General features: G+C 44.4%; 1 protein-coding gene across 4 annotated transcripts in view; it reads right to left on the bottom strand.

Moving 5' to 3' along the window:
- The window catches only part of EXOC6B (exocyst complex component 6B), a 317,684-nt gene that overhangs the window by 253,523 nt on the left and 38,637 nt on the right, over window positions 1-25,524 (bottom strand). For all 4 annotated transcript variants that reach the window (XM_072861634.1, XM_072861632.1, XM_072861635.1 and 1 more), the window contains exons 2-5: window positions 11,573-11,738; window positions 4,799-4,846; window positions 2,535-2,625; window positions 2,381-2,426 (exon numbers count right to left, since the gene is read on the bottom strand). In XM_072861634.1, coding sequence (XP_072717735.1) covers window positions 2,381-2,426; window positions 2,535-2,625; window positions 4,799-4,846; window positions 11,573-11,738 — 351 coding nt within the window. The remainder of the gene's footprint in view (window positions 1-2,380; window positions 2,427-2,534; window positions 2,626-4,798; window positions 4,847-11,572; window positions 11,739-25,524) is intronic.

The following is a 25,524-nucleotide window of genomic DNA, read 5'->3' on the forward strand; positions in this document are numbered from 1 at the left end:
AGGAATAAACACACGTTGGGGGGTTTGTTATATTTTAGGGCATTGTTTGTTGAACTAGAAGCAGTGAAAAGGTGGCTGGGGGGACAGCGTGCGGTCACTGACGGGGTCCCCGGCTGCCTGCCGAAAACAAGTCTGAAACACGGGAGGGCAGAGGAAAGCTCAATGCTGTTCTTGTGCGAGACGCGCAGAGGCCAGCAATTCCTGCGGCTGAAGTCCTGCCGCCTCAGCCCAGGTAACGTCCCTTACGCTAATGCCTACTATCAGCCACCCAGAGGTTGCCCAGCTCTGTGCCCCCCGGCACCGCTGCACCAGTGAAAAAGGAGCGCTTGCCGAGTGGGGGAAGCAGCATTTTGATAAAACAGAGTCAGAGCTGGCTTTTGGGTTGGTTTTTTTTTTTCCTGGAAGTACCCAGGCCCTGCTCAGGTGGGTACAGCTCTACAGAGGCTTCTCGGCTACAAGCAGGATGAAGCATTCTCATTTCATGGATACGACAAGTGACCCAGGAGGGAAAAAAAAAAAAAAAAAAAGACGGATCCCTCTGGAGCCCTGCAGAACCAGAAGGAATCCCTGAAGGCAGGGGGGTGCTTCTCATCACTTTCCAAGAAGCAGCCACATGTGTCCCAGCCGTTGGAGAGAAGCTCTTTCTGTCCCTTCCTTAAATTCTGGACAACAGCGGATGAAACATTTCTCTCCATCTCTTCTCTTTGCTGGTTGCACAGCCGCTGCTCCGGGTTCGGACCATGCTTCGTTCCCCATCTCCAACTCCAGTTAACGGCCACAGATTCTGCATTTGGCAAACGCCTGCGTTCGGTTTATAAACATCACGCAGCAAACAGCACATAACTCATTTTGTCTACCTTGGGCGAGTTGACTTTATTCACCCCGAATGCAAAACCTATTAGTCCTCTGAGATTGTGTACTCAAAACCCGAGACTCACGCTAGTAACCAACTCCCTTGCTGGCTACCATGAAATGATATATAAGTGAGACCGGGTGCAGACACAAAAATATTTAATATGTTGTGCTGCGTTTGGTGAATGAAGCCATCAAATCCAGACAAAGAAAGAAGGAGGGGGGAAAAAAAAAAGCCAAGGGTTCAGATTTTCCTTAAATGTGGCTTTCAACTTCTATTTGTTTCAAAATGAACCAATCCAAAGAGGGGGAAAAAAAAAAGATGCAATTCTTAGAAGCAGACCCTGGAAACACTATCCAGAGCGAGGGAATCGAGCGGCATGTGGATTCCCTTCAAAAGTTCACAGTGCTGTGATCAGCTCCAGCTCCCCACCCCACATCTGTCAACAGATAAGCCCCTCGCTGTTCCTATAAACAGACTAAAAACACTTGGATAAACTATACGCTGCCCTATTCTGTACTGAGCCATCCTGAGACGGTGAGCGAGCTTTGTGAACAGCTAAATAAGCTCCCTGTAACTGCTCCGGCCAGCCCAACTTACAGGAGTAATGCGTATCTGTTTACCCAAGGCTCCTGGGTCCAAGGACGACAGAGAACAGCAGAGGCGGGAGGGGAAGTGTAAAAATACGCCCATCCAATTAGTTATCGCCTTGTTTGAAACATCTGGTTTCTTCTGTATTGTTTCTATGATGGGATGGCAGGCACAAACCAGGCATCGGATCCGACTGCTCTCCCTGCGTGGCATTCAGCTGGAGCCTGCCGTGTTTTCAGCTGACCTCCTTCCAGCAGCTCCTTCCAGTCTTTGCCCAATTTGCCACCCCCAGGGCTAGAACGTGCCTCTGAAGTCCCATGCTGCTTAAACAAACCGTCCCCCAGGATCCCAGCCACGCAAATATCTCGGACCGTGGTTTCATCCTTCAGCATTGCAAGAGATGCAGGGTGGGAAAAATCCTAGATTTACAGCTCATGATTTCTGAGCCAGAAAGTCCTTCAGCTCACTCTTCAGAACAATTATTTCTACCGCAAAATAAGCCGTACGCCTTCTCACCAACTTCCACCATCCCACACAACGTTTCTCAGGAGCTTGGCTTCCATTCACATTCATCGGTTTCTCTCAGATTATATCAGGTTTTCTATTATGACATTCACAGAGTGAAATCTAGTTAATAGCACTTAAGTACCAAGTCATGCGTGGATTACATGCATCCCAACAGTGAGCTTCCATGAAAAAAAGTGAACGTCCACCTTAATTTAAAAGCCTAACACAATATAAAATTAGAGCCTGCTGCAATCCCGGTTCTAGGCTACACTGCAGGAGGCTGAGCAGGACCATGAAGATACCAGCCAGAAATCAGATAAGTTAACTGATTTTGAAGTCCTCAGTTTTGAGAACCTCTTAAATTTATCTGGCACCAAACGAGTGCTTTTCAACTCTTCTGACACAAACCCCAGTCTATACAAAATTTACCTTTTAGATTTCATTTGCTCTCGCAGTTTGCTGTACATCTCCAGGACTGGAAAGAGAAGGAAAACACACAAGCATTGAGACACAAGCACAAAGCAGAGAGACATGAATTAAAATAAACAGCTACACAAATAAAGAGCAATTTCAGATTCCTCACCAGGAAGACACAGCGTTAGCTTATCAACCGTCGCTGAAATATTTCTCTGTTGTAATCGGCATTGCTTCAGCTCTTCCATTGCTATTATCAACTTCAGAAAGGAAAAAAAATAAAGTTTCACTAAGAACAGTAAACAGAGCAGAGAGGATATAAACTGCTTTGCACTTGTCACGACCATCCAAACAGTAGGTTGACAACAAAGCCTACTCTGATAACCGGAGAGCTCACCGAGCACTGCACAGCGTCGCTGAAACAGGGAGGACAGGCAGCTTCGGGTTGTTTAATCAAGCAGCAGAAGCATTTCCTAGCCTAATTTCAGTAAGCAAGCAGCAAAACCAAAGCCATCAAAATACCAGCTTCGTAGCACATCCTGTGAATTCCAAAAATGATTTCCCCTTCCCATTTTATTCATCTCTTCCCTACTCCCTCTCCAAGCTTCTCTTTTCTAGTTCTTCTCAAAGACAGGATGTGGCCGCTCGCTCCCAGAGGGATTCTTACCATCACAAACTCACAAGGATTTTTAAATGCTCAGTCTCCAACAGAAAAACCTGTGCATCTGGACAGGGAGTGCAAAACAAGGACCGGCCATCGCATACAAAAGAAAACTCCTTAGTTTCTTTTTTTCAAAGGGCCAGGTCGCAGATTTGTCCTCTCGAGTACCAACTTATCTCCACAGCACCAGACTGAGATTGCAAAGTCCTTTTGAAATCCCAGGCTCTTCTACCCTTGGAGGCGAATCCTCCGTTCAAGGTAACCCAGAGGTATGTTTACTTGATTCAGGAGAGAAGCTGCATCACCTCCACCCCAAAGGGCACTTTTATCTTTAATCTTTATTAGAATAATTGGTCTGACACAGTCCAACATTGGGATTTTCTCATTTGTTTTTCAACTGCAACGCAGCTGACTGAAATAGCAATGCCTGCATGTACTCGGAGCAAAATGAAGGCTAGGTGTCTGGGAGGGAAGTTAAGAAGGAAAATAGAAGAGCTGCAAAGAGTAGATTTATATGGAATATATAGAGCAATGCGAGAAGGACCGTCCCTGGGACTTCTCACACATCTCCATCTCAGGCATTTGAAAAACTTCAAGCATCAGTGCCTTCACGCATACTCAGCTCTGAAGTCCCCCCAGCCTGTTAATATCCCCTTATGATGAAGGGGCAGAAGAATGAATGTGGTCAGAGGCATACTGCATCCAAGACAAGCTCAATCGCTTCCTTTTCTCCATGCCTTGATGCCTCTACCCATGCAGCTCAATAACCACCCTGACTTTAATTGCTGCTGCACTGCACTGTGAAGCGGGAGCCAGACTTTCCAGCTCATATTCATAGAATCACAGAACGGTTTGGGTTGGAAGGGACCTTCAAAGATCACCTATTTCCAAACCTCCTGCCATGAGAAGGGACATCTTCCACTGCATCAGGTTGCTCAAAGCCCCATCCAACCTGACCTTGAAGACTTCCAGGGATGGGGCATCCACAACTTCTCTGGGCAACCTGGGCCAGTGTCTCACCATCCTCATCATAAAAAGTGTCTTCCTTATGTCCAATCTAAATTTCTCCTCTTTCAGTTTAAAACCATTGCCCCTTGTCCTATCACAACAGGCCCTGCTAAAAAGTCTCTCTCAGTCTTTCTTATAAGCCCTCTTTAAGTACTGAAAGGCCGCAATAAGGTCTCCCCGGAGCCTTCTCTTCTCCAGGCTGAACAACCCCAACCCTCTCAGCCTGTCCTCACAGCAGAGGTGCTCCAGCCCTCTGACCATCTTCGTGTCCCTCCTCTGGACCCGCTCCAACAGCTCCATGTCTTTCCTGTGCTGAGGACCCCAGAGCTGGACGCAGCACTGCAGGGGGGGGTCTCACCAGAGCGGAGCAGAATCCCCTCCCTCGCCCTGCTGGCCACGCTGCTTTGGATGCGGTATTGTTATGACCGATCCCATTCACGCCACTCAGGGCTGCAGGAGCAAGCCCACAACTTGATTATTGTTGCTTCAAGTCCCTCCTGCTTCCCAGGCTTTGCCTTCCACTGGCTTTCAATCCACAAGCAGTGAAAAAAGAAAAATAACTTCCCAACACTCACACAACTCCTCTTTCATGCAGAAAAGTAAAATACAGGAAGGAGAATCGATGCACGCTTTAATACCAATGCCGTGTACGTTATCAGTTAAAGCTGGGCAGTTATTGATGCTCAGTGTAATTTGCCACTAGCGAGCACAGCCAAATAACGGAAAAGCAAAAAACAGACAGAATGAATGAATGTATCACTCACTTCTTTTCCTTCATTCTGCAGCTTTCGGTTGGTGTCCGTCACTTGATTCTGCGGGGATATTGGGGGGAAAAAAAAAAAAGACAAAGCACATCTACATGTAAATCAGGACAATGTTTTTCACAGAAAGGAAATTGTACATAAACACCATCACTTTTCACACAATCTTCTTCTGCGTGGCATAAAACAGTTTTAATTAGCTGATTTAATAGTCATTGCCATTCTGGCAGACGGGATGCCAACAGCCACACAGTGAACACCAAGGATTTTCTCCCCCGCTACCAGAGAAAAGTAAAAGGCAACAGGAGTTAAAACTGTTGCACGGCAGCCCCAAAATGCTGCAGTCTTAATGGATAAATTTTGTAGCAGACGCTCACATGGGTTCTCATCTTAAAAGCTATTTTACCTGAGTGGTAGAGGAATTAATCTACTTGGTGTTGGGGAGGGGAAATTTAACAAATAGGTTTTAACTCCTTAATATCACAGCAAGAAAAGAACTCTTCAACATGGGCTTTACCTATAAAGTTCAAATATTTTCTTTTAGATCTTCTGATGCATCTCCCACCGGATCCCTGCTCCTGGCTGGTATGAAGAGGTATTTTTATACACCTGGTATGTATCTGCTATAAAAAAGGTATTTATTTTCTTTGCTAAGCCATCTTTCAACATTATCCTATCAAGCTGGGGCTCACAGTTCAAAAATTTCCCACTTTGCAAACTTGTAGGTTCCTGGACTAGCAAGATCACAGCAGTTCAGCCCTTTACAGCCCTAGGCATCAGTTTGACTCAGTAAAGGCACACATGAGAACAAAGCTAATTTTTAGACTCATCAGGATAGAAAATAAGCAGCTTACACATTATTTAGACAACAAGTAGAAAGATGACTTTGGGAATTCTCCTGAATACTCATTCAAGTTCAGACAGGAGAAGGTTTGTAAATAGAGATACCATCTTCTACAAACCAGCTGGGGTAGCTGAAAAAAAATTAAACAAACTTTCAAGTAAACATGCCCAGCTCCAGGTCTCCAGCAAAAGCAGCCAATGATAAAAGGTAAATACCAGCAGAGAAGGACTGCTCAGGGTTCAGGTGCCTCACGTCAGTCTAAGACTAACATGCCATAAAACTACTTTTTTTTTCCTCTTTTCACAGCTACTAAAGTTGTAAATATTCATTTCCAGGCTCGTCTCTAAGATGTCTCAGAGGTTTCTAGTTTTACTCAGGCTTACTGTACAGTGGAAGCTGCTGCTGGATTTCAGCCGGCATCATCAAATTTTATGAACTAGTTCCTGTGTGTTTTCAGTTCTGTTCGTTCTATAGGCAAAATCAGTAACAGAGTTTGGACAACAGCATGAGCTGCGACACGGAGCTCTCAAAGCATATTCAGGAGCATAAGATCACACAAACCAACTTAAGATCTTTGTTTCCTGACGCTTTTCAACAATTGCAGAAACCAGCTGAATTTTTTAATGAATTTATCACTAGTGAAGGAACGTCATTTGATGCTCTCCAATTATCCAACAGAACATGGATGGTGCACGGAGCAGCAGCAGAGCAAAGCAGGACGAGCTTCAAGGTGGATTCAGAAGATAATAGCCACCTCTTTCCTTTTGGAGCTCACCAGGAGGCAACCAGTTCAGATAGGAGGGGAGTTTTGTATTAATATATACCAAATTGATTCAGGATCCAATTTGTTTCCTGCTGACTACTGAAAGATACTGGGCAACAACAACGATTTCCCAGACCGGTCCAAATTTCAGCAGGAGGTCTCGCACTGAGAGCTTGGTGTTGCTTCAACGAGCAGAGCCATCCAGCCTCACAGGCTTCCTTTTGTTTTAACACTGGCCATGCTGTTTAAGCTTACCATGATGTAAGAAGAGGAGTCATCCCATGATCTCCCCGCGCACAATTTCTCTACAGCATCTGCATCACATTGCTCCCCCTTCTGCAGTAGCTTCAGCTCTCCTGGCTGCTTGCCCTGTGCAAAAACTGCTCATTTCCTTTATGATGTATTGAGATTTTACGAGCAGGAGCACAAGCGTCTCTTCCAAAGATTATTTTATTTGCTTATATCCTGAAAATCCCACCAGGAAAAAGGAATCCATGTAGGGTAATTTAAAACTGCTCCTAAAATAATGCCAAGGCTGTACTAGTCTTCTATTAAAATTACATATCAATCCCAGCTAAAGCAAAAAGTAAGAGTATATTCTGCCCTTGCACACTAGGAGTTTTCAGGGGGCGGGGGGGTTGTGTTTTGTTTTGTTCTTAAGGTCTACATCCATACCTCGAAAAATTAGATGATTATTTATATAGACTCTCTGTAGACACGTTGAAGCTTTTCAGACGAAGAGATTTTATAATCCGAGACAGACGCACAGCAAGGGGGGACAGACAACAGGTGGGCACACGTGAAGAATGAGACGATGGGATCACACAAGGGGCTTACGGGATGCTCAAGTCGTTAGTTCATTCATCTATATACGGAACATGTGGTACGGAGCAGAGCTTTTGTTTGGGGGGTTTAAACATCACTCTGCTATCATTTAGAGAGTGTCAGCGTGATGAGAGAGAGGAGCAAAGGGCGCTGGAGAGGAATCCTGGGAATGGACCCGAAGGGCACCACTGTGACCCCGCACGGCCGTGCTGACTCCATCCCTCCATCCGACACCCACCTACCGCTGACTTTCACCTTCCCTAAGAAAGGGAGGGTGACTGTGGAGTGAGCCTTCGAGTCAGCAAATTATGAACTTCCCAATCTGGAGGGTGCACCCAAAAACTGGGTTCATGATCCACCACTGCAGCCGTTCTCCCTCCGTTTACCTAACCCCCATGGGAATCCGCTGTACGGCCGTTGCACTTTTAGGTCATCGCCGCACGCTGGGGCGGCGAGATCCCCCACTTGGTTTCGCACGGGTGAAGGGGAGCCTCCCTTCGCTCTAAGCCACTTGCCTCAGTTTAATTAGATCTGCCTTAATCTCAATGCACAAAGCAATAAAAATTGCTTCCTATTCATAGATTCTCATAGATTCCCATAGCTTCATAGATCTTACAACTGTGTGCTGCAGTACTGCGCATGGGGGAAGAGAAGATTAGAATTGCAGATGTCTTTTCAGAGAAAAGCCTTTTTATTAATTGCTATTCAAGAGTGGCAGGTGTCAAGTGCTAAACTTGGGCAGAGATAACCAGCCCCATAAAACAGGGCAACAAATGACTTGACAGTAGCTCTTAAAAAATGGACCCGGTGATCACAGTACGTCAAACTGAAGAACAGTCAGTGCTATGCTGTTACTAAGAAAGCAAGATCACACGAGTATGCATGAACAACATCCTACAACACACCTGAAATAACCCTTCTGCGCCATTTCACTGGTGACTGATTGCCTGCCCCAGCTCAGAAACCATGCTTCTTAAAAAAAAAAAAAAACAACCCAACCCCATCAACTGGAAGGACTTCAGAGTAGGAAAGTAAAGAAATTATCCTTCAGGATGGAGTGGGGCTACCTACCTTACAGAGGACAAGACCAGAGAAGAACATTCCTACAACCTACAACCTGTAGAAGACTGCTGCAAAACCAAGAAGGAATAATCCCTCTTTTGTGCCTGACAGGTCAAAAAGTAGACAACCTAAAAAAGACTTTTCAACGATGTAACCTGAGTTTCCTAGAGAAGGAAGGACAGCAGGACCTGGGGGAAGGCTAACATTAGAAGAGGTTAGATAAAAATCCATCAGGAATGACACAGATGAAGAAGAACTTGCTTAAGAGAAAAAAAGATGGACTAGGCAATTTCTTGAGGTTGCCACCAGCCCTGCGACTCCGTGATCCTTTCCCCTTCGCACCTCGAGTCGTGTTTTCCAAGTTGAACCATCCTAATTTATAATCTACCTTTGACCTTTTAATTTCCACTGGAACCCTTAGGAGATGGAACAGCCGGACTGGTACATGGTTTCCAAGACCCAGTAGTACTGTCCATTTGTAGGTTTGAGAACAGGTCAACATCACACTGCTCACTTCCTAACGAGGAAGAACATTTGTGCAGTACCAGATATGAGATGGTTTAAGATGTATAACACAAAAAAAAACCAAAGCAACAAGACTGTCCTTTGAAACCACTTAAGAAGTTAAAAGTAGAGTTGCCATAGTGAAACTATATAGTTAAAAAAAGAATGAGCAAACACAAAAAGAAGTTTTGGTTTAAAAAATTTTAAATATCATCCAAATTAAGGAGATGCCTTTTTGAAAATGTACCCCATGTATTTTCAATTAACTTACTTTTTTTATCCATATATAGATTACTAATCAGTGACCTAGCATCTCTTCAAAACTACACAAGGTTGCCTAGGGCAGAAATTCATTGCAGAGGAGCTCCTCTGCTGATCAAGAAGATAAAAGTTCCCAATTCAGTGCTAGCCCTTCACAGGGCACAAAAGCAGGACAGAAAGTTTAGCCATAGAGTCCTGATCAGGTTTTAAGTTGACTTGGGGCCACCTGAAATACAGCATTACAGTACAGAGGGAAGAGGGCAGCTGTGTTGCACGTGAATGGGGGGGGATCGTGCATCCAGCTCATATTTAGCATGTGCACTCTTAAAACAATGAACGCTGATAGTTCTGCAAGCACGATATTATACACAATACCCCAAAGCTAAAAGCACACGAGTGAAGATACACACTAGAGATGCAATACGGAGGGCATTTATTTTATTGCTGGTTGCATGTAGGTTCAAAGACCAGCGCTATTGAGAAAAAGACGAAGATCAAATAGAGAATGAATGGCTGGAACAAAACACACTCTTACCACTGGACCCATGGATGATTCCCTGGGGAAACCCTTACAAAGAGGGCTCAGTATTTCTCAAATAAGTTTCTGTGTATATTTTTCCCATGTGCCGTTTTATAGATCACATAGTAATGGAAATCAAGAGAGATCCTGAGGGTACAGAGATGGACTTCACAGTCCGCCACCAACAAAGTAGCTGTTTGTAGAATGGGAAACAGCAACAAGCCTTTGCAAACAAACAATGTGGAATTCTTGGCTAGAAACAATAGCTGGGGAAAAAAAAATACTTCTTTCATGGTATTTCCAATGGCCTCATCCTGCAATCAACTGCTGGATGAATCCTTGACACGGAAAATGCCATTGTAATTATACGGGTGCTTCTGGCGCCAGGACACCCTCCCCACGAAGGTGTTCCTGCGAGCACGTGCCTCTTTGTGGGATGGAGACCTGTGTGTGTAAAGCTAGAAGCCTGCTAGGAAATGCCAGAGGTAGCTTTAAATGAATAAATAAATGTATGAAAAGCAGCAGTCAGCACACTGAAGTTAGAGTTCTTCCTTCTTTTCCAGAAAACTTGCTTTTCTGAGATTCCCCCGCCCCCCCCATTTATAACTTTTTCCTTTCTAATGCCCATTGAACGGTCTCCCACACTCCTAAACTCCCAGAAAGGTCCTTCTCAAGAGGTCAAACTCCACTCAGCCAGAAAGACTTGCTGTGCTGGTCTCTGGAGACAGTCCACGCCTTTTTGGGTGCCACACAACTCAGCCCCATTCACTAAGTGACTGTGCTGGGAGGTTGCTTTTGGTTTTCAAATCAAGGTCACACCTTGCTGCTGCAGCAAGGGATGGCACAGCAGTCTCCCCCGCCTCTGTTCTAACTTGTGTAGGAAAATGAGGAAGGTTCTCTGACCTCTGACGCCGATTAAGTCATTGTGGTGCTTTTTTATATGCCCCCAGTTGTGGAATACTTGTATTTTAAGGAACAGCAGCCAAGCTTCAACTACAAGCCCACCTGGCTCCCACACGTAGGAACATCTCCAACCTCTACGTCCTTTTTCTCCCCAGAAACCTGCCCAGTTTCCTCCCCACCACTTATCCACATTCTGATCCTACAAATGGCTTTTTCCACATACTACTAAACACAGTTTTTCAAGAAATAGGTAAATTCCACCTTCCTCTCGTCTTTCTGCACAGCTTTAAAGGCCACAATACTTGGAAAGCCCATTCGTAGCTGTAACCATTTTACTTTCTCCATTCCCAGCTCTAACCATTTTACCTTCTACTTAAGCCAACCAAACCTGGAGATGCCACCGACACAGAATCAAGCTGTGCGTTTGTTTACGCAGTCTTTCGGTATTTAGTGAAATTAGTAGTTATTTTTCACTACTGTTCCTGCTTACACCTGAACATCTTACAATGCTCTGATGCTCATTCGCTTTTTAAATATTAACATTTCACTTGCCGACACTGGACAGAAACCTCGTGACTGCAGCAGAGTCAGATCTGCATCAGACTTCTTTGCTGATTTGTCTCAGACACAACGCTACCTGTGATGAGATTTCAATCTCAGATGGGGCACTAGAGTAGATGCTGCTATAGCGGACGTACTTCTGACTGTAGAGCTTATTTTTGCTTGAGAAATTGCTATAAGGTATAGCAGGAAAAGCACATATTTCCTAATGCAAAACAGGCTTAGCTTTAAGCTTTCTTGTGCTTTTCACATACCACACTGTTCCAGTTTACCCAAATAATCGTCGAACTTCAAATGACTAACCTATTGCTACAGGAAGACTGAAGAGAGATATATATTTAAATTTATTTTTTAATTTTTTAGATAGAGGAGAGATGCTCTAGACAAAAGGAGACATTCACATGGTTTTCACAGAATCTCAGAGCAGTTGAGGTTGGAAGGTCCAGCCTGAGGTCATCTGGTCCAAGCCCCCTCCTCAAGCAAGGCCACCTAGAGCCAGCTGCCCAGGACCATGTCTAAAGGGCTCTCTCTTACCTTCAGTTTTTGAGCTTCTCCTCTAACTTTCAGCAGCTCCGTGATGGAGTCCACAAAGCCCTGGTAATGGAAGTTGCACATTTTCTCAATCTCACGATCATGGTTTCTGATTCGTGCTTCCAGTTTCTCCATGAAACGACCATGTTCTTCTCCATCATAGACAGACCTAAAAAGAAGATGCCAACGTTGGTCAAGATTCCCGTATCTGTTACTGTCATTACTTACAAGAAATATCCAAAAGATGACCTTTAAAAAAAAAAAAAAAACCACACAAACCCCTCCTGTGATAAAGGGATAGATCTGCTTTTTATTTGCATACACCAGACACCAAACTCAGGTTTGAAAACCTTTCTATTCCAGCCTTTCTTTTTCGTTTTCCACCTCTCAAACACCAACTTGATGTTCCATCGGAGACCACAACACAGCCGAACCAGCGCCGAATCATCTGAAGCAAAGTCTCCGTGCTCTAGCTTTGAGCTCAGCCATCTCTGATCACTATCTGCTATCGTATGCTGTAACACAGAGCGCTCCTCTTGGACAGTTTTCTGGATGTTCTTTGGGCTTCAAGGGTAAAAGCTACAATGGAAAAGTATCACCTCTACAGCTGCCAAAATCCATTTCTCTTCCCATCCCCAGTTTTGCCAGCACAGTTAGTCCTGATGCCTAAAGATGAAGAAACACAGATGAAGACTACCCAAAGTGATGGGGACACCCCGATCCAAGATACAGGGTACACTGTGCAAGCTGCAGGTGATGGGTAATCTTTGGTACAACCAAAGAAAAACACTGGTGTTGAATTTAAAGGTGGAAGTTTAAAAAAACCTAAGTCTATCCTTCATATTTTCTTAAATTCCATGCAACTGGGAAGAGAAGCTTGAATTGCCACGTCAAGACACTTTTTGTTCTGTCCATTTCCAACGCACGCTGTCTAGTAATGATGATTATTTCCAACCGTTTTGTAAGGCAGCCTAGAAGGCGACTCTCATCCACAGAAAGAGCCGCTGTGCAGAAGCAATACATCGTGACTGCAAAATAAGCGACAGTTATTCTAGAAAGCAGAGGGATTGTGTCACACCCTGAAGTGGTATGGCATTTTCAGGGGGTTGGTTTCTTGCCTTTCTATAGTAAACATAGATGTTTTCTACAGAGTGTGGAAATCCCACCCTTAGACTTGTCTTTGTGAAGTTTTAGTATTTTGAGGAGCAGTGTTAACTCCTAAACGTGAATTCTCTCCCAATCCAAAAAAATTAAGTACACAGTGAGATTGATGGAGTCTGAGCTTGTACTGTGTCAGAAAGTAAGGCTAAATTAAGTATACACTGGACTCCATGCAGCAATTAGAGATAAAAGATGGGGAATGACTGAGCTGTAACAAGCTATAAGAATGAAAAAAAAAAAAATTACTAATCACAGCAGTGACAAGCAACACTTCAGAAAGAACCAGAACTAGATGAATCCAGCTGGATATGTTAAATCTTTCTGCCTGCAGAAAGTGATGTGATCCTCCGGTGTGATCTGTGCTCACAAGTACCTTTGGAGAATCCCACCTCTGCAATCCACAAAGGTCTCAAAGTAACACAGAAAACACCAAGACAGGACTAAAAGCTGGAGGAAATCTACTTAGTTATCATTCTTTAAAACCTGCCCTAGCAATCTCAGTTATACAGTTTCAGTAAACCATGCTCAATGGCAAAACAAAAATGCCAAATCTTTCTAAGCCTTTTTAAAACTCAATGTAAAATAACACAGTCACCAAGAGTAGAAGTCTTCAAAGGTGACCATGTTGCCTTCTTTATTCCAAGGTAGAAGCTGCTTGCTGCTGAAGGTGAAAAAGAGAGATAACTTCCTAAAATTATATGAGTGCCACCGCTAGCATGATGCTAGTGGTTTTTCCTTATGGCTTCACAGAGTTTTGCTGGTAAAATATGAAAGTTGGAGACAGAGTGCCATCTAGTGCTGCACAGCCTCTTCGCAGGGCCTCCCATGAAACTCAACCGGGCACCTCCGCTCTAACGAACGCTTAACTCAAAGATAACTCAAATACAAGCAGCAAATACAGCTAGACCAGTTGTGTTTTAATTCAAGTATAAATTTATGAAAAAAAAAAGCCAACAGTAATTATGGGTGCCAAATAAATGTGTTTGCATTCAAAGGAAAATACCATCGGCATTTACAGAGGCATCTATCAAAGGGGGGTGGGGAATCTCAAAATTACTTACAAACTCCAGGCAAAGTTTCCTTTGCAGATGGCTAACCTAAGACATAAAGGTTCAACGACTAAAACCCTTTTATTACTTTTTTTTTAGCCAAACTCTAGTGTTAAAAAAAAAAGTTGGTGACAGGCAGCCACGAAACCCCAGCATCTTAGGGGTCAGCTCTAAGCTTATATTTAAACAAACTCTGTATCTTCCCTTTTGAGCGCTCTCATTCATCCGCAACCCTCCCTCCAACGCAGAACCAGCACCTTTCACTTCCATCCTCCCTCTAAAACACAAGCAAACGGGCAAGAGCCAAGCAAGTCCCAGACCAAACCGCAACGCACTCCGAAGTTGCAGGATGTCAACTCCAAAGTTACGGGATGTCGCGGTCTTGCTCTGTACTGAACATCACCATACAAGCAGGCTACAGTGACTATGCAGTGACTCTTGGCTCAAAATAAACAACGTAGGGACTCAGTCTGATTGCAAGAACAACAAATCTATCCCCTCGTCAAATCACGTCAAAACACCCCTCAAGTCCCAAACTCTACCACCATCATCTTTGGTTCCCTGGCTCTGGTAGAGATCCACCTTCCTCAGCCGTTTCTGCCGCTGCCCAAGCTACAGCATGACTCTTGGAAAACCATCCTTGTGATCCCATATCCTTCATGTTTATGCACTGTTATCTACCTAGCAATTGCCAGCTTTCTCAAGACCAACTCTGGTTCTCACCTGACCCACCCAACTGAGCACCTTCATTACGTATTTCTTCCTTTTCAGGATTACCACACCTGGGGCATTATACCTCCCGCTTCTTGCCTACCAAACCTTCGGGACACCCACCGCCTTCCTCTGGATCTGCAGGTCTCTCCAGCTGCTCCCTTCTACCTCATTTCTTCTGCACATACGCTCTGCTCCTAGTAACACCTCTCCTAGTTCAAACGCTAATTATAGCCTGATCCGGATCTTCCGTTAACTGTCCTGAAGTGACTAGTAATTCAGAAGACATTAGAAGGTGATGCACAAAAAAAAATCTCCAGAAAGAAAAAAAATCTTACATGTATATTTACACCTCCTAATAATCACAACAGTACACAATACAAAAATAAAGCAAGGAAAACAAAGATAAAAATTAGAATTGGTTTGGGCTGTTCATTCTCTTGGTTGTAAATAACAAAGCACTGTGACAATGCTATAGAAAATGATCCTTGAGGCTGTGGGGTTTTTTTTTTCCCTTTGCTATAAAAATTGCTGGTCAGATAGCTTTAGTAATAAGCCTCCCCCACAAAAAGCTTTTTTATTAAAAAAGTCTGAGAAAAATAGGTCTGTCCCACATGCACTTATCTTATAACTCCAAAGCAGGCTGTAATTCTCCGATTGAAGACTATGGTCAGTGACAGATCTGTCTGGTTTACATTTTTTAAGTACACTCACTAAACAAAACCACTTAAAATGACTTTTAAAAGTTCTTGGATTGTATTGTTAAGTTTCACAATTTCTGCATTCATTAAAGAAATCCACTTTTTTTGTTTTCCCCCCAAAAGGTCAACTGGAAAAATCTTTCCAGGAAAGCCATAACTGGCAAATGCATCAGGAGTTCCCATCTGTAGCCTTGAGTTACTGCAGAGTTTATCCCCCAAAACAGGGGCAACCAAACCTGGCCCAGACCAAGTGGCCAACCTGTTAACAACGGGGATGCCGCAGGCACAGACTTGTGGCACAGCCGGATGCTCAGGTGCCTTTTCTGTTTTCCGAGCAGCAGAAAGCGAGCAGGAGCTCACACAGAAGCACGACGTGATGATGTTGAGCCTTTCACATCTTCATACTTCCCCCACATCCCAGAGCCTCACTTGACTCTGCCTGTACTCAGCCCCCCACGCTGCACTGGATACTCTACTGCGTTCTCGATCGCTTCATCATCCACAAGAGCAAAAACTGGGGAAAGAGCAGAGGTTTGGGGAATATAGCCCAAGAGAAGAGTGAAAGGGACAACGAGCTCAGCTGCAAATCTCCTGAAAGCGCGGTCAGACGCAGGACATCTTGGGTCCTGCCACCAAGCACCAACACAACCGACGTTCTCTCCAAGCCGTGCTTTAGACACTTCATCTGGCTGTTCTCGGGCTGGCAGGTCCTATGCCAGACACCATATACACGCTGAAAGAATGCCAGAGGAGCTTAAAGTTATTGCACGTGTAAAATTAATGCTAGAATATATTTAGGAGCTAGCTTTGCGGGTCCTCCCTGCATCTCTCGCTCAGCTGGTTAACAAGAGGGCTTCAGGCAGTCTCGGAGAAGGCCAAGCCGCGAGGCCGACCCCGCAGCTTCATTCCCAACGAGAGCTGCCTGCGGGACGGGGACTCAGAAGTAACCTAAATAAATTCAGCTGAAAGTACAGAGGAGGGAAATCTCTGGGGGCAAAATGAAAGAGATCTGGAACAATGCAAGGAGGACATTCTGGGGACAGTGGAACAGAAGTGACTTGCTTTTGTTTTCAATTAATAAGTGGAACAAATTCCTGAGTCTGTTGTGGACTTCAATTCCCCCCCCCCCTTTAAACTTCTGTAGTGGTTTTAATCCCTCAGAAACATTTTCTTCTCATTAAGCTACATAAAAGCATTAGCAGTTTGTTTAATCTTATTCTAACTTTTGTAATAAACAAATTAACTACTGAGCAATGCAAAAAAAAAAAAAATTCAAGAGTGGTGCAACAGCTCCATGGAAAAAAGGTCAAAGAAAGTTTGCAAGACTAATACCTGTTTAATATCTTAACTGTCAGAGTTCACAGCTTCAAGCCTTGTCCTTCACCAAGTTTATCCGTGTACTGACACAGCATTAGCACGTTGTACTCCAAAGTCACCCCCTTCCCTGGTGTATTACACCTGAAGTTATCTCAGTGGAAGAGCAAGTGTAGACTTTGCTTCTTGTTTTCATTCTGCTAATTAATCAGAATTTAAGTCCACTCTGTTTTCCCGTATCACCCACGTAGGTTTACATTTACCTCATGAATGAGGAGAAAAAAGGCTTTTTTTTTTTCCTTTTTGCAGAAGTATAAGATGTTTAATCATAAATACTTTTCATTCTTATAGTTCAGAAAGCATTCCCCCATGTACCTTTCCTCCTTAGACCCCCTTATCTTGCACGCACCACCACATTTTCCATTTACAATAGAAATCATTCCAATCACTAAAATTCAGCAAAATATCAGCAATATCCCATTATCACAAGGTCCTGGAGTAGAAAACAAAGCAGTTTCTGAAGAGCACCACTACACTTTATTATTTGGCATAGGTCCCTGGTTTCATAGCTGGGAACACCTTGATTTCAGCAAGGTCCCAGCATGGTCCCGGTGGGTATTCTCACAAGCACTCCCAGAGGAATGCTGCACAGAAAACTCCCATAAACCACATGCGTACACTGCTCAAAAACCATCCTAAAAATGATGTTACTTGTCAATGGCTCGCCTCAACCAGAAGGAGCTTTTCAACAGGGCTTCTACATGCATTTGTTCTGGGCCTGGTTTTCTTCAGCAGTTTTATTAGCAAATCGGAAAATATAATGCAAGCTGTACTTTCGAAATATGTCGGTAACACCAAAGTGAAGGGAGCCGCAAGCCTTCTGGAAAGCGGCAGCCAAAGACCCCGAGAAACTGGAAGTGTTTCCAGAAGTCAAGAGGTCAATAAAGGCAAGTGGGTGGTAGTGGTCCAAGGAAAGGTCAACATCAGCAGGACAAGTAGGACGGGACCAGAGGGGAGGCAGGAGAGACCACAAACTCCACACCAGCCACCTGCCATGGCATCTTATTTATTGGCCCATGAAGGGCCAAAGGAATTGGGGTTAGATTTGAAGAGAAAGGGCTGGTGAGGACACAGGGGAGCTCAGAGCCATGGAAAAAGACCTCCGCTACATCAGAGAGGGAGGAAGGTGAGGAGTTCTGCAGAGCCGTTGCAGGAAGGACGAGAGCAGATCAATTTGCAAAGAACTAGGCTAGATTTTTGCAATAAAATGCAACTGAAGATAGGCAAAGCCCTGGAACAAAGCATGATGGGACACTGGCAACCCCGTTCATCAGAGTTTAAAAATAACTTGAACAGATGTTGGTTCGGGGATGGAGAGAGGATTTGATGCTGCCTTGGGAGGAAATAGGGTGCGGGACCTCAGGCTCTTGGGCAACACCGCTGACCTGGGGGGGCAGAGCAGTTCAGCAACAGTTAAAATACCTTCTGGCATTTTTTTTATTATTATTATTCCTTTTTTTAAAGCAGGGTCAAACCATTAGAAACTCACAGAGCCTTAGCTCTCATCCTATTCCACACTGAACTGCCAGAGACCAGAGCAGAGCACAGACAGGAGCATCAGTCCAACCTCACACCTCCCGCATCCAACACAAGAGACCCGTTTCAGCCTCACCAGAGAAATACAGTCTGAACTCTAGATGACGAACAGAATAAGGCCAAGCAGACTGAGAAAAAGCCAAATTAAAACATGATTTATCATGCAGATGCACCTGCCACAGCAGTGCCCTGGAAGCCACCACTGCAAGCGACAGGCGGTATGTGGGTATAACATCACGAAAACAGAAGAAAAACCATGGTGTGAAAGCAAAGTAGGGATATTACTAATATGCAAAATCCCTGTCTTTTGGAAAGTATCTTTTATATTAGGGCCTTTATCAGCACCGCACCGCACCACACCACACGCGAGCTCTAGTCACACCTGAGCCCAGGCTTTGCATCTACAGAACAAAAGACTCTGCCAGTCCCAACACCAGTGTAGCGATGAAAATCTTCAAGACTGGAATACCAGGACAGGGCAAGAGGCACAAACCACCCTACAAAGCCACTGCCGGACTGAGAAGTCTACCTGAACCACCAGATTCCAGAAAGGGTCAACTTCTGTGTTTCAGTACATATCTACAGATTGCAGGTGGGAGAATAGAAGGGAAGAAGTGGTTCTTAAACGAGATACAAGACACCAATATTTTTGGTGCAACTTATTCCCTTCTTAAAAGACTTTTAATACCCCCTCACCATTCAGTGTAAGAGCTATGACATCAAGTTAAAAAACCACACACATCACCCCATCTTTTTCAGAGAGAACATGAAAGATTGCAGTTTGGCCACGTCTCACTCCCTGCTCCCAAAGCGCTGCGAGATGAAGACCATCTCCATCACAAGGGTGACAGTTTCAGAGACAAGCACTTTCTACCGGACACCACTCTTCTCTTGCTGTGCTATTTACCCTATCAGCAGCACAAGAAAGAGGAGAAAATGAACACTTGACAGTGAAGAAGAAAGGCACCCTCCCAAAGCATCCGCAAATCAGATTACTGATAACAGAATATCATTTTTATAAACTTTACAGAATTAATATTTTAGCCATTACATCTATAAAAGCAGATTAGATTACCAGAGAAAAATTTTAATGTCTATACTTGCTGTGTTATTGTCCAATAAAAGTTTTTTCCTACTAACAAAGTTCATTTTGCTGTCTTATGCCTTGTTTAAACAAGTTGATTTTTTTTTTTGGTGCATTCTTGGCTTTAAGTCTTGGACCCTCCTTTCTGCTGTGAAGCAATGTTGTCACAACATCCAACAGAGGCACAACAAATCCTCATGACATGCATGATATTAGAAGCGCTGCATTATAAAACCGCACAAAGCACATTCAAATTGACAGCAGCGTGATTGATAACTTCCATGCTCGAAGCGTGCGTACCAGCACCTTTGCGAGAGGACGGGGGCAGCAAGGCCAGCCAGCACGACACACGGGCTTACACGTTGTTCATGCGTGGTCTTTAAGCCCAAAGCAGCAGCTTCACTGCCTCCATCACCTCCACGGGCAGTACGGCGTATGACAAATCAGCACTTGGCATGGACATCCCTGCCTGGCAGCGTGCGGTGCTCGGCAGCGCCGGCCTCCAGCTCCTTTCCTCTTGCAGAAGAGCACGGTTCATTATCAAGGTCAATTCAAGGTCTCACTCACAGGCAAAAGTTGAACGAGATGGCACAATTCAGCTCTTCGCTGCCAATTCATTGTGTCGAGAAGTTCCTGACTTTCAGCAGCAGACAGATTTGTGCTCTGCACACAGCTTTGCCAGGGGAAAAAAAAAAAAAACTCTGCCAGCTCCTACTCCAGTCCCACGAACAGCTTCTGCCTTCCTGCTTCAGCCCTTATACCCTCTCCCGCACCACCAGCACCCCAAAAAAGAGCGAGGCTACTTCTAAACATTTTTGTAACCTTGATCAATTTAATAAAACCAGATTAGGAGTAATCACACAAGTGGCTCCAGAAGGAAACTTTATGCAACAGGGACTTCTGGCAGAGACAAGCATCTCACCGACCCAATTTCTACCATCAGCACAGCCCGAGCTAGAGAAAGCTTGCTCTCATTTACAGTCTAATAATTGCTTTCTAAATTGCTTTCTAGAACTCACATGCAAGTCTCAGATTAGAAAACATGTAGGCTTCAGTTGCCTAAATATAGATGCCTGGCACCCTTTGAGACACCAGCCTAGGGCATTGTCAACCCAACACAGGACCTACAAAGGAGCAGTGCTTTTTTAGAGAGGCAGCTGGAGGCCAGACAAGACACATCCCGGCATCGCAAGCAGCACTAGGTACCTCTGTTTCTACGGCTGAGACACTCCCTGCGTGCGTTAGCTCAGTTTAAGAGTGAGAAGCCCCTTTGTTCAGTTTGAGAAGACTCAGGTCACAAACCCACAGTTACGTGTGCCAAAAAGCAGAGAGGTTCTGTAGGAGACGTGCTTAGAAACCAATTTGACTTGATGAATGTACATGAAAGGGCTTCCCCAAAAGATAAAACTGGGAATGGAAGAATATATTTACTGCATGTTACCTTACTCTGGTAGTTCTCCATTGTTTCATTTCTCCACCACATTCCCAGGACCCATGCAGTCAAAATAAGACTTAATAGTGATGCACAAGAGTCTCAAAGGGGCCATGAATTTTCAATTAAGCCTCACAAAAGCTTTGTCAGAAATGTATTTTACAGATTGTGCTTCAGTTGAGGAGGCAAGTGAAGTGACTTTAAAGCAAAACAACAGGTCAGGAGCAGCTCTAAGAACAGAACTCAGATGCAGAAGCTCGGAGTGTGTCTATTCGGGCTTGAGAGTGCAATATATGGCATGCATCTGCTATAAAAACTAGAAATAGCTGAGCCAGCCCCGCTGAGCTGGACCCTCTCAAGAGGAGCAGCGTTCTGGACTCCAACAAAACCGACCAAAAGACCTCCATAAAAGAGAGTCACTAACCCTGCCTTAAGCCTCTGTTGTCCCAACTGATCCAGGCTTGAGGTTTGGGACTCTAATGCCGAGTTTCGGATGAGTAAACCCCTCCTTGCCAACAAATCTCAACCTCGTCCCCAAACTGCTGCTCACTTCTGAATTGCAGTGCTGTAACTGAAAGCCCATCCTCTTTCTAACTATAGATGCCTACTCTGGCAAACTCATTTGGAGGACATGAGACATAGCAACAGCAACATCCTCAGGGAGGAAAGCTGGATTAAAAGGCAACAGCGTTTGGGATGTATGACTACCAGAGAAGGCCCAGACTCACATTCCCATGCAAATATTTGTGTCTATTGAAGAGAGGAAGAACAGTAATGGGCTTAAATTGCCCAGGAGAATTAGGTTAAACATTAGACAAAGTTTTCTAACTGTAAGAGCGGCAGAAATCCAAAAGGGATCATCAAGGTATGTTACGGAATCTCTTTAAATTGATCATTTCTAAGAGTAAGTTAGAAAAACATCAAGCAAGAGCCGCTGCATTTGCCGCTGGAGAGACCAAATACCTCCTCAGATAGGGAGAGGATTGAGTAGGTGGCTTCTTGAGGTCCCTTGAAGCCCTGTTTTCTATAGGTCCAACCTACAGAATAGCTGAAGCTCTTTGGAAACCACCTGATCTTAACCCAATGCTGGACTAACCCCCAAAGCTGAAAGAAATGCTGTCCCTGACCCCGGGTGCTAAATCCTTCCAGGTTTTTACAAGGATTTCAAAGAACCCAACTCAGCTTTCACTGATGGCAACAGACAAATTCCCGTTTCCTTCATTCATACAAGACCAGGTCTTTAGTTATAAAATACTCTAAAGCCTTCTTAAGCGTGCACTTATGACACCAAAGCACTTTCAGACTACACATTACTGGGAAAATAGATCCACCATGAAGCCACAGCCATCTCTGGGGTGGAATAGAGCTATTCTGTACCAGACGAGATTCTGAAGGAAACGAAGAATAATTACCCTAATTGAAAATATAATGGAATGACTTGGTTATAACATCCCTATTAAAGAATGAAATTCAGACGATAAAAGACGTTAAGAGGGAGAGCTTGAACAAATTAGCGTTCAGCCTCCAGAAGAGCCAGGAAACGTAAGGAGCAACGCAAAGCCAGGCAAGCCAGAACAGCTACAACAAACACGAATGCCCCCAACCGAGGCAAGTATGGAGAGAACTGGCCACGAGCAGAGCTTTCAACTTCCCTCCTCTTTTTGCGAGCACAATGGAAACAATTCCCCCAAGAACAAAAGCGATGCGTCAGCAGGCCCTACTCTCTCAAGCTCTTTCAAGTTGGAAGCACAGTTGATTTGCACCATGTGTAGGATAGGAATGCTCGCTAGAACCAAGCAAGATAAATTTCATCCCATCCAAGCTGGTTAACATTAAGACAGAGATGAATCATCTTTACAATGCCTGTAAACAACATTGTTTAAAAAAAGGAAGAAATCTAGCGATACACCCTAGTCACACTTACTTTGCAGGAAGTTTCTGAACGTTTATACCATATGTACTATTGTTAGGAAAAGTGTCGAAATAAGGGGGCAGACACAAACCCACAAGAATGGGAGGATGTGGACGTAAAGCCACCACAAATGTTCTCATCTCCCTTCTGCTGAGCCTGCAGTGGTGTTCCAGCACATCTAATCCTTTAGGACAGGCAGAGGCTGGGGGGAGAGGACACACTCAGAGTAATGGAGTAGATGTACATCAGATGTGCTATTTATAACGAGAGACAGAAAGCTCAATGGAGTCATCTGCTCTCTGTCTCCAGCTGATTCTCACTCTGACCTTTAGTGAAGCACTGATTTTTAAAGGAGGAAACCAAAGTATCTGAAACCACGACAATGTGGGTTACCTTTATTTGGTAACTCAGATGTGAAGGAAATACCAACACCAGAGCACAGAACGTGCAAGTCACTGAGCTACGCAAGTCCCAAAACACAGCAACAAAATGACTACAAAAGACTGCGGGCTGGACAAAGTGCCTTGGATCCGTCAGGACGCTTTGAGAGATCTCTCCACTTAGCTTATTCAGAAGGGAGATTGAGAGGCAATTTAATTACCAGATGTGAGTATAATCCTTTTAAAAAAACGGGTACCAAGGAGCTGTTTAATTCAGGGAAGAAAATCTTAATAGCACAAAATCACTGCGATCTTAGGCCAGATAAATTCAAAGCAGAAAGGAGGCATAATATTTTTTGTTTGCATGCTTCCAGAGCCCTTGGTAGAAACCAACAAGGGAAGCAGAGGAGTCAACCTCTCCATCTAGTGTCTTCCAAGCTGGCTGCTGCTCAGTGCGACATACGCTAACCAGACACATTGTCTTGCTCAATATAGGCATAAGAGTAAAAATTTACAGTCTGCAGCACGCAGGTATGCTGTGCAGTACATCCTTAAACACATCTTGCCATGCAACAGGGTACATACAGTCTTTTCCTTACCCCAACAAAACTCCACAGCTAACCCAAACTAGGAAAGAGCAGACACTGCTGCTCAAGTATTTTGCAACATGATGAAGATGATCTAGAGTAGTGGTATAAGCCCAGGGGCCAATACTGTTTAACTTCTTCATTAATGACACGGATGTAGAGAGAGAGTGCATTCTCAGCAAGTTTGTAGATGATAAAAAACTGGAAGGAGCGACTGACAGACCAGAGGGGTGTGCCACCGTTCAGAGGGACCTGGGCAGGAGAAATGGCCCAACGGGAACCTCATGAAGGTCAATGAATGCCAAGTCCTGCCCCTGGAGAGGAACAGCCAGCGGCAGGCATCAGTACATCTGGGGCTGACCATCTAGAAAGCAGCTCAGCAGAAAAGGACCTGGGGGTTCTGGTGGACACCAAGTTAACCATGAGCCACCAGTGCGCCCTTGCAGCAAAGGCAGCCAACAGACTCGTGGGCTGTGTTAGGAAAAGCATTGCCAGCAGGTCAAGGGAGGTGATCCTTCCCCTCTACCCAGCGCTGGTGAGACATCTGGAGAGCTGGGTCCTGGTCTGGGCTCCCCAGTACAAGAGATATGGAGCTACTGGAGAGCGTCCAGTGAAGGGCACTAACACGATAAAGCAATTGGAGCATCCTTCATGCAAGGAAAGGCTGAGAGCTGGGACTGTTCAGCCTGGAGAAGAGGAGGGGAAATCGGTATCAATGAATATAAATATCTGGTGAGGGTTGGGAGGGTAAAGCAGACAGAGCCAGGCTCTTCTTCTTGGTACCCATTGACAGGGCAAAGAGGCAACACACAGAAAAGTCCATTAAACCTAAGAAACAAAAAAAAACCCACACCTAACCCACACACAACACTTCTTTATTGTGAGGGTGATCAAACACTGGCATAGGTTGCCCAGAGAGGTTGCAGAGTCTCCACCCCTAAAGATATCCAAAACCACATGGGACACGGTCCTGAGCAACCTGCCATAGGTGACTCTACTTGAACTGGGACTAGACGATCTCCAGAAGTTCTAGCCAACCTCAAGTATTCTGTGATTCTGTGAATATTTTCACCAACCGAGATCAGTCACCAGGCTTTTCTCTCCCTCCCCACCTCCAAAAAAACCCTAAAAAAAAAAATTTCAGCATTCAAAGGGGCCCAGCAAAATGTTAAGCTGATGATTAAACAGTTCACAATTTAACAGAGATTCTTTCAGATACTTCTTATCCAAGCAGAAATATTGCCAAAGAGAAATAAAGTTGTTAGAGTAAAATATTACTTCTGAATAATATTGAAATAGAAAATGTTTCTAATCGGTCTGGCATTTTAATGGCTCTATCTTGACACATTATATAAAAGTTTGATGCAACACGAAGAGAAAGCTACCTCTAAAGGTCTACATAGGACCATTCCAAGGGGAAAGAAGAATAATTGGGTGAACCAAATTGAATGTTTTATTCCTTTATTCCATAAATGCCAGAAAAGCCCCCCAGGCAGCAAAAGCCCAAATTACAGGAGTCGCATTGTCTATGCCCAACACCACCCTTACAATTACATCTACAAAATGCTAGTTTCTACTACAAAAGGACACCACTATTAGTAATTGCAGCCACCAGAAATTAAGATTAACTAGTTCAGATAATTCCTCTTTTCTTTCCAGAGTACAGTTACCCCCTGCCAATGCCTCTTCAATAACAGCAACCCTACAGGCTGCAATGCCTGCACGACAGCACTGATGGACAACATCTAGTTTGCTTCTGGGTTTTGTTTTCGTCAGTCAACCATCCTCCCCCACTGTGTGATTTAAGAATGACTACTTTTTAGACTGTTAGCTAGCCATCTTCTAGGGACAGGATATTATCAGAATCCAGCAGCACCTGGACACCTTCACCCCGTAGCACCTCTCACAACAGGGTCCTGCTTTCAAGCCTCGTCTTCCTCTTCTTCCCAAACATGGCAGATTTCAGAAGGTTCCAAGACCTCAGCAGATGAAAGCACTGTTTTCATCTTCGCTTAAAGCACAACTCAA

The sequence above is a fragment of the Ciconia boyciana genome, chromosome 5, assembly GCF_034638445.1.
Source record: "Ciconia boyciana chromosome 5, ASM3463844v1, whole genome shotgun sequence".
Taxonomy (NCBI): domain Eukaryota; kingdom Metazoa; phylum Chordata; class Aves; order Ciconiiformes; family Ciconiidae; genus Ciconia; species Ciconia boyciana.